Raw genomic sequence first — 10,458 nt, 5'->3', positions numbered from 1 at the left:
TCCTTCCGAGGAGTGGCTGGTGGGTTTGAACCGCCAGCCGTCTGGTTAGCAGGCAAGTGTCTTAGCCACTATGCTACCAGAGCTCCCAGACACTACTATAGACACTGAAATTCAGTGTTTGTGATTTTAAGCTGTCAAATTGGAGTAATTTGTTATAAAATTAATATATTATACAGCAATAGAAAACCAATACATCAATCAAAAATGAATCACAAAAGAGAGTAAAAGTGCAGTATGTGGTTAGAAGAGAGTAAAATGCAAACTATAAGGAGCTAAAACCAAAACCAAACTCAGTGCCGTCAAGTAGGATCCGATTCATAGTGACCCCTCTTTGGGTTTCCAAGGTGATATCACTACAGAATTATATTGCCCTATCTTCCTTCTGAGGAGTGGCTGGTAGGTTTGAACTGCCAGCCTTTTGGTTAGAAGTCAAATGCCTTAGGCACTACGCCACCAGAGCTCCTATAAGGAGCTAGGCAGTTAATGTTTTCAAATTTGAGTAATATCTTGTTAACACTTAAAACATTTTCCTCATAAGTGACATATTGTGTATTAAGGAATTCACCTAGTGTCTTAATTTCTCAGGGCTGCTGTAACAGAAATGTCACAAGTGGATAGCCTGAACTAACAGAAATTTATTTCCTTATAGTTTAAAAGGCTGACAGTTTGATTCAGGGCACCAGTTCTAGGGAAGGCTTTCTCTCTTGGCCTGGGTGTAAATCCTTGTCTCTTCAGCCTCTGTTCCTCAGCTCCTCCGGGATGTGTCAGGGCATCTATCTTCTCCCACCTGTCCTTCCCTGCTTCTGTGCACAATCTGCTCTTTTTATATCCCAAAAGTGACTGGGTTAACACACCCTCCACTGATATGGCTTCATTAACATAACAAAGAAAACCCTATTCTCAAAAGGAATTGCATCCATAAGTAGAAGGGTTAGGATTTATAGCACATATTGTTTCAGGACACAATTCACGCCATAACACGTGGGAATCTAGAGGGTGAAGGCTGTATGAAGATCATCATAAAAGTCTTTGCTGGGGGAAAAAAAAAAACAACTCACTGCTATTGAGTCGGTCCTGAGTCATAGAGACCCCTCCTTGGGTTTCCGAGGCGGTATCTCTACAGAAGTAGATTGTCCAATCTTCCTTCTGAGGAGTGGCTGGTGGGTTTGAACTGCCAGCCTTCTGGTTAGCAATCAAATGCCTTAGGCACTACGCCACCAGAGCGCCCTTTCTGAAAAGCAGCAGATATTAAAGGGTTGTGTATAAATATTCAGAGAAATATTATGGACATTCCTTCTCATTGGCCATTTGAAAATGTTTATTTATATCATTTATCTTTAGATATCCCATATAAATTGTACTTGAATTTTTTTCATGTTTTCATTTATCTCTTCCTTAAAATTCTTCAGTGGTTTTATATTATTATACTTAGTATCAAATTGAAAATTTCTGGTTCTTTCAGCTTATTCTACCCATCTCTCCCCAAACTATCTTTGATCAGATAAACTAGCCTCGATAGCTGTTCTTATACTGTTAGTGAAACCAGACGGCTGGCGGTTCAAACCCACCAGCCACTCCTCGGAAGGAAGGTTGGGCAATCCTACTTCCGTAGTGATACTGCCTCGGAAACCCAAGGAGGGGTCGCTATGAGTCGGGGCCGACTCGACGGCACATACAACAACAACAACAAAGAATTTTTCTACCTCATACGAATCAGCCTTGGGCTGTGAATCTTGATCCTCCTCCTCTCCTCATGAAGTTAAAGGGGGTCAGACACTGCCACTGTGCCATTTTTAGATATACTCATCAATTTCTCATGGAAAACTCAATCTTAGGAACTTAGTAAGTACACGTATGTGGTGGTGATGTTTGTGTGTCAACTTGGCTGGGCCTGGTTGAATGGCTGGGCAGCTGGTGGTAATTATTCCCCAAGATGAGACTGGCAATCAACTCCATGGTGGGATCTACCACAAGCAGCCGAGTAGCTGCTTTGGGTATGTGGTCTGCTTCCCACATATAAGCAGCAGCTTTGGGAATGGTCTCTAGCTTATGACATGCTTGGACCTTGTATGTATCCGTGTCATTGTTCAGCAGCCTGCCATGCTCTGCCAACCTTGGGATTTACAATGGACTTAAACTAATGGTCTGCTGTGTGGTTTGGTAACATCGGGACCGTGCCTTTTTATTTGTCATATTGGGTTTGTCAGCCTCAGCAGCCAGCAGCTGTCTGAGTGAAGAAATGCCTCGAGCTCCAGTGGGCCGGGAGCTGGAGGCAGAGCTAAAGCCCAAGGCTGAGGGCCTTTCACCCAGCCCCTAGAGCCTGGCACTTTGAACTTAGACTTAAAGTCTCCAAAATTGGAAGAGAATAAACTGCTGTTTGTTAAGACCATCCCATTTGTGGTATATTCTTGTCACAGCAGCACTAGGTAACCAGAACATTGTATGTAGACTCTTTCTGAAAATAAATTGCTTGAACATAAAATTCAGCTAACAAATAGTAATAATTATCTCAGGAAAGAAGAAATGTGTTGTATGAAATGTATGAAAGAAATTGTATTAAATGATTGGAACAGATTCTCCATCATGGCAGGTGATTATCCTTAATGTTAAAGCTTAAATTAAGTAGCACACAACAAACATTACACTGTCTACTATAAAGAATTAAGGATAATCTATAACAGAAATGATGTCAAGAAAAGAATGTTTATATAGGAACTATAAATGTGTTGATTTTTCCCCCTGAAAAAGATGGGAATTCAAAACAGACTTTTGTAATCAGCCATGAAATAAGATTAAGTAAATTAATTGAAATTAAAAGAAACTCACTGCCATTGACTTGATTCTGACTCACAGTGACCCTATAGGACAGAGTAGAATGCTTCGTAGTATTTCCAAGGCTGTAAATCTTTACAGACACACACTGCTTCATCTTTCTCCTGCAGAGTGTCTGATGGGTTCAAACTGCCAAACTGTTAGTTACCAGCCAAATACTTTTAACTGTTGCACCACTAGAGCTCCTTGAAATGATAAAAGTTATCACTAAAAAATGACCCTAGTTGTGTCTGTATATTTTATTTGTTTATATTTTTATCTGATCTGAAGGAAGTATCAACAAAACTTCTCAGAAGGAAGGTTGGGCAATCTACTTCCATAGTGATACTGCCTTGGAAACCCAAGGAGGGGTCACTATGAGTCAGATTGGACTCAGTGGCAGTGAGTTATTTTCTTTTTTTAATGTATAAGTGATATATCATTTTACATAGCTTATTTACCTGTACTGTTTTTTTTTCTTTCTTGAAATTCTTAGGTATGTACTTGGCCTTAATTTTATTTTTAATATCTTCAGTCATTTTGCTAACATGCATTACAAAAATTTTTATTTGATGTAAAAATCTATTTCTGTTTTAACGTGATTTTATTCCATCTACATTTGTTAATGAAATATTATGGATGAAATAATCATTCCAATGGAATGACCAATGACCAATCATACAAAGATCATTTAGAAATGATCAAAGTTACCACTACGGCCTCCTGGTAGCTGACATTCTGATTGCCAATACTTTATACAAACATAATTGTTTCCAAGAGAAACCTTTGTGGTAAGTATTTCCTGTGCATAAAGGCAACTGACCTCCTTTTGTTTGCAGGGGAAATTTCTGAACCAAGAACACCAAAAATTCTTATTCAGTATCTTTTTATCATAATAATGTTCATAATATTCTGAATACTGTTATAATAGGTTACAAAGCAAGCTCTATAAAGAATGCATTTACTGTTTGAAAGAGTTTGTATTTTAAGTCTTGTATTAATCAGCAGATTCTATATGTATTTTAAAATCAAGAATCTTTGCTGTATAATCTGCTTATATTAACAACCACAAATTCAGTTACAGTATTCAATGACACAAATAATAATATCATCTTTTTCAGCCACTATAATCATTAGCCTGACTTAAATGTGTAAAATTCACTCAAAGATGTTCCGTATCTACTCCTTAATACAAAAGTGAGCCACTGGATAAACACAAGTACATGACAGTTCTTTTATTCCTTCAACACACATGCACTTAATGCTCTGGCATTACAAAAAAAAAAAAAGAGTTATAGCTCAGGGAAAAACATCCAATTAATAGCAAAAGCAGATATAAAGTTATGATACTGCTTTGCAAGTACATTGTAGCTATACTACTTTACAGCTATGTAGTTCTGTGTTCAAAAATGACAATCACACAGAGGAGGAAGTGATACGATGTATCCGTTCTTGTAAACCTACTGAAGTAGTGAGACTTTAAAAAAAATTTAAATTTAGGTGGTATAGCGAGACTCCAATGAGTGAAAAGGCCAAACTGATGGGTAACAATGCCACGCCAAGTGATAAGTCTCTCCTACAGTTAGAATTGTCTTACTTCTTTGAACCTTCAGAGAAAGGTTTAAGAAACAGCTAATCTTTTTGATTTTTTAAACTTTACTAAATGGGGATAAGTAGTTTTTTAATTATTTAGATTTGGCATTTTGTTTACAAGCCTATATTTGAATGTGATGGTGATGAGGCAAACAGGCTCATGTGTCAATGTTACAACATACAGAAAACTTTTAATCCTTAGTGGCTTCATTTGCTGTTCTATCTCTGTTCTCCCACTGCATTCCTCCAATTGGTCATTTTCCAGTTCTCTTGATGGGAGTGGGTTAAGGATGGGGATAGGGTAGGAATGAGGGTGATGAAGGAAGATATTACATTGTAAACATTGTACTTATATCTTCCACACTTTCAGAGAATATGCTTTCCTTTTCCTTATTTGCCATCACTGAAGAGAGTGTTTAAAATTCATGTTTAAAAATGCAGTTTAAAATTTGGTGTAATAACTTGTATTTAGAAGAAGACGGGGAGAAGTGTTGTTAGTGATATCACCAGGGTTGGTGTCTCCCAGTGCAATAACCAGTAGGCATGTGCCCATCCCTGCTGTCTCTAGTCCTCCATAGCCTGGTGCTACTGAAGAAAGTGGCTTCCCACCAGCCCAGGAGAAAAGGAAGTGGGGTTGGAGCTACTGCCAGCTTGCTCAGTTTCCCCAGGGATCTCTCCCTCCCCAGGGACCTCCTCCTGTACTAGATCATACAGAATCCTTAGTAATGTTTATTATCAATTTTAACCATAGATTGATATGTGATATAGTTGTATACTACATTGTTTAAATTTAGTATTTCTTAGATTGTATGAACACTAACAACAACATTGTTTTAGAAAATCTTTCTACATCAAATTACAACATTATTAGTGATCGAGTGGAAACCTGTTCTGATTTTTCTCCTTCTTTTCCTTTAATTACTACTTTATCCTCAAAAAAAGTTACTGGTATGGGATCACAAATACTAATTACCATAATATTGAAATGAAACAGCAGAAATTTGACAAAATCAGCAACTATAAAAACAACAAAAACAATAGCACATGCTTGTAGCATATGTGAACAAGACCACATAATCCCAAGCATCATTGTAATTGGGAAATAAAGACAGCTCTGATCAGAGCATATTGTAAGGTTCAAAAGGTAAATTACAGAGTTTCAGCCTCCTAGGCATATTGATCCATGTAAGTCAAGCTTAAAAAAAATGTTTTTGTGGTTATAACTAACTACAGAGATACTTTTATAAAAAATAACAAATTCTGCTGAAACTGCACAAAAGTTTTATAGAGGCATTTTGGTGTCACCCTCTCTGGCAGTTTCGCCAGATGTGGTCCATACCTCTCACACCCCTCTAGTGATGTCACTGAATATTTCCAAGTATATTAAATACCTGCATAGTATTTCCAGGTATATTAAACAAAATACTGTATATCTCCTTTCAAGGAACCCTAGTAGTGAAAGGGTTAAGTACTCAGCTGCTAACCAAAATGTGGGCAGTTCAAATTCATAGAGTTGCTATCAGTCAAAATTGATAACACTCAACCACATTGCTCTTTTCATAAGAGTGAAAAAAGTTTGTGTTGGTAGATAGGTATGTGGAAATGGAACTTTGGAGTGTTAGAGCTACATTAGGAGATACCAAAAACCAAACTCACTGCCATTGAGTACAATCCATCTCATAGCGACCCCTCCTTGGGTTTCAGAGATGGCATCTCTACAGAAATAGATTTCCCAGTCTTCCTTCCAAGGAGAGACCTCAAAAAACCAAGCAAACAAAGAAAACCCCTCTGCCATCAAGTTGATTCCACCTCACAGTGACACTATTGGACAGCGTAGAACTGCCCCATAGGGTTTCTAAGGCTGTAAATCTTTACAGAAGTAGACTGCTTCATCTTTCTCCTGCAGAACAGCTTGTGGGTTAGCCAACTTTTGGTTAGCAGCCAAAGCTTTAACCACTGCACCACCAGAGTGCTTCAGACCTCAAAGAAAGGCATGCATTTATCCATCAGGCTTCCATGAAATCTGGAAAAGGAAGAGAATCAGTCTTTTTACAGACACCCTCCCCCCCAAAAAAATAGAATGGTATCCTTATTCTGTGGTGGAATTTGATTACAATGTTAAAAATAAAGTTATACATTTCCCTACCACCACCTAAAAAATTAAATTAAAACAAACAAAAACAAAAAATCTAATGAATGTTTCCTTAAGTGTGTTCTACCTATCACCAGAATAACCTCTGGTGATTTTTAACACATGTTCCACTGAAACTAACTGCACCTTAGGGCAAGAAGGCAGAAATCTACATTATTAACAATATTTCAGGGTATCTTTATGTATAAATAACCAAAACCAAACCAATTGGCATAGAGGTCATTCTGATGCATAGCAACACCATCTGTGTCAGAGCAGAACTGTGCTCCATAGGGTTTTCAATGGGTGATTTTTCGTAAGTAGATTGCCAGAGTTTACTTCCTTGACACCCCTGGGTAGAAAGAGAGAGAGATAGGGTGAGCACTTAAGAACCACTATTCTATAAGCATGACCCAGTACAGCCTTCTCAAACTCTGGCATTATGTGTTATTCTAAAAAATTAAATGAAGTATGTGGCAGAACCAAAAACCCAAGCATCAGTAGAATGATTGTCAACTGCAAGATAGTCATATAGTTGAAGAACATTTTAATTGAATCACTCAAAGAGTATCAACCTAGGCTACTTCTAGTAACTAGATGCACTGAACTCAAACTTGGAAAATTTTCCAGGAAGGTGGAACTACTGTCTTTTAAATACTAGTGGATAATCATTGGTGCACCACTCTCGCAATTAAACTCTCACAAGAAAACAAAAGTAAATAAAGAGATATATCTTAGAAATATTAAGGTTCAGAGTATTAGTACCAATAACGCAATATATTTTTTCATAATAATTGTGTATAATAAAAGCAGCAACCTCTTTTCTTTTCCTCACCATCATCTTAAATGTGCATATAGTATAAGCTACATACTTATCTTCTTTGTGCAATTCTCATAAATGCCTAAATCTCACTTCATAATTTTCACTGATCTTGAGAGAATTAGTGTGTATCCCTATGACAGGCACAGACTGACAATTTTCTGCTATGAATAGAAATATCTTATTTTCTGGTGTCACAAGCCAGGGACTGCTTCCACCTTCAAGGGATTTGGAGGCCCTGCATGATCACAAGTGGCTTTGTGGAAATTCCTGGTTTTCTTCTTTCTCACCTAGTGTAAGAATGTCAGACTTGGTGTCATCGAAGGTCCACCCTGCTGTAAGTAAGGTTCTATGCCTGACAATCCATGAAAGAGATAGGAAATCCCTAAGACCAAAGTCTTCCACTTTCTATAATTCTGGCAGATTTCAAATTCTTTTACTTATATCTACAAGTGCCTTGAGAACTAAGCTGTAAGTCATCTATTGATCTTGAGTGCTTTGATTTTTTGAGATACTATTCAGGAACCTTTCCCACATATATTACCCCATTTGGCACATTCTGCCACTTTTCTTTGGATCACAGATCTTTCAGGAGGGTTTAAAGCTTTTGAATGGCATCATGGACATTTTTGCATTTTTTAAAAAATTTTTTCATAACATAGTATAAAATCTTTGTCTTGACCTTGGGTCCTGAATGGACTGCTAGTGTCCCAAAGGTAAGCACTCTGCTGGCAACTGAAAGGTTGGTGGTTCAAACCCACCCAGTCACTCAATGAAAGAAAGACCTGGTGATCTACTGCAAAAATGACAACCAGAAAACCCTATAGGGAAGTGCTGAACTGTCACATGGGATCACTATGGGTCAGAATATACCTGATAGCATCAAACAACAACCACAGAGGGACACAATAAAGCCATCCCAGAATTCTGTTAAGTAAAAGATCAATTAATTAAGCAAAGGGGATATTACATTTCTAAGTATAATGGATACCCAGGAAGTGGAATGCATGACCAGTTTAGGGAGCAAACCCACAAGCAGACATGTGGGTGGGTGGGGGCACAAGAGAGTTAGCAATGCATTTAGACTCGGCACTTCCTCTTGTGCCTACAGAACTTGAAGTTTGGTCTTATACACAAGCTTGGTGCCAAACTCTTTCATCTCTAATGGGCAGTCAAGTGACATATGTTGATTTAAACATATCCAGGGAGTCAGCCATTAGAGTTTCATCACCCCAATCTCTTCCTCAGGGTAAGTGGAATCATTTCCTTTTGCTATTTGTATAAGTCCCGGAGTTAGTTTTTTCCTCTAAAACTTATGGTTTTAAGTTGTTGATTTGAAGTTCGGCAGCAGTTCTCTTTTATTGTTAAATAGAGTTAGCATAGCTTGAGTTTAGGTAACCACTGGGGTGGAGAAGGATACCTCATCATATTTCATTTTTTTAGTCTACATAGTGTGAAACATAAACATACCTTCTAATGCCGCTGTCACTGTAGCTGCCTTCAAGTAAATTCCAGCTCATGGTAACTCCACATGTGCAGAGTAAACTAACCAATAGGATTTCCAAGATAGTGACCTTTCAGAAGCAGAACCCCAGGCCTGTCTTCCAAGATGCCTCTGGGTAGGTTCAAACCATCATCCTATTGCTAATAATGAAGTACTAAAGAAACATTTTACTTATATGAACAAAGAAATATTTTAAGGAACATATTGCAACCTTTCTGTAATAGCAACCTACCTTATGCTATATCTCTCTATAAAATATGAATTTTGTGATTAGATTCCAGTACATTTATATTCACAGCATTCTTTTCACACTGTGTTTCCAAGGCTGTAAATCTTTACAGTAGATTGCTTGATCTTCCTCCCACGGAACAGCTGGGGGGTTTGAACTGCCCACCTTCTGGTTAGCAGCCAAATGCCTTACCTACTATACCACCAGAGCTCCTTAATGGATCTGATAGTCATTCCATATTGTGCTAAGCATATAGATTATACCTTTTTAGAACTATTTCATTTAAGTTTGAAACTATTAAATTAGCAAAGTTCTATATCAGGAAGGAAGTCTTAGGATCATCAAATAACTTTCTCTATAATAATAATAATAATAATAAACTCACTGCCATCAAATCAGATCCGACTCATAGAAACCCCTCTTTTGGTTTCCAAAGGGGTATCACTACCAAAGTAGATTGCCCAACCTTCCTTCTGAGGAGTTGCTTGTGGGTTGAATCGCCAGCCTTCTGGTTAGAAGTCAAATGCCTTAAGCACTATGCCACCAGTGAAAATAAGAGGACTTTGATAGCAGCAGTGAAGATTTGGTCAAATCTCAGTCATTTTTTGATGGGAAAGAGCAAGAATTCTCCCATGTTCATATCTAGCAAATGGAGCAAGGGGAGGTTTTGAAAGGGGATGTCAGAAAGTGGATAAAAAGAAAGACATTAAGCTTTTCCTCAAAAGTTACTATGTTTCCAATTTAATGGGTCAAAAAATTAGTGATCATTCTTACAGAATGTCATCTTAAAGTAAATCTTAATTTTAAAATAATCATCATAATACACACACATACACACACATATAGTACACTAATGTCAGCACGAGATGGGTGATTACAGAACACTGGCCTGGCATTACAATTATTGTAAAACCTCAACTGGGCACTTTGGCCAAACTGTTGAGCCTTTTATAAATAGTGATTGTATCTAAAGAAGTCAGCAAAAACCAGAAAGAAAAATGTGAGCAGTGACCCAGTTTATGACCAGAAGGTCAAGAGCATATCTTTTAGAAAAATAAAGTGTTTGCAAAATTCCTTTACAGCTTATTCATTGGTTCAACAATGAGCACCTACTATGCGCCAGGCATGCTCTAAGTGCTGACAATAGAGCAATGAACAAAACAGAGAAAAATCCTTACCTTCATGGCTTTTATCTTATATTACTGTGGAGATAATCAATAAAGTTAATACGTATACATATATTTAAATATTGTTGTTGTTGTTGTTATGTGCCATCGAGTCAAACCCGACTCATAGCGACCCCTCCTTGGGTTTCTGAGGCAGTATCACTATGGAAGTAGGATTGCCCAACCTTCCTTCCGAGGAGTGGC

General features: G+C 37.7%; 1 protein-coding gene across 1 annotated transcript in view; it reads left to right on the top strand.

Annotated features, from left to right (window-relative positions):
* Positions 1 to 8,519: 8,519 nt before the first annotated feature.
* Positions 8,520 to 10,458, top strand: part of KLRB1 (killer cell lectin like receptor B1) — a 13,630-nt gene continuing 11,691 nt past the window's right edge. Inside the window, exon 1 of the mRNA XM_042780458.1 lies at positions 8,520 to 8,604. Within this exon, the coding sequence (XP_042636392.1) occupies positions 8,520 to 8,604 (85 nt within the window). The remainder of the gene's footprint in view (positions 8,605 to 10,458) is intronic.

The sequence above is a fragment of the Orycteropus afer genome, unplaced genomic scaffold (genome assembly GCF_000298275.1).
Source record: "Orycteropus afer afer isolate SDZICR_OR568_19922 unplaced genomic scaffold, OryAfe1.0 scaffold00040, whole genome shotgun sequence".
Lineage (NCBI taxonomy): Eukaryota > Metazoa > Chordata > Mammalia > Tubulidentata > Orycteropodidae > Orycteropus > Orycteropus afer.
Note: the sequence above shows the minus strand (reverse complement) of the source record. Positions and strands in the feature narration are given on the sequence as shown.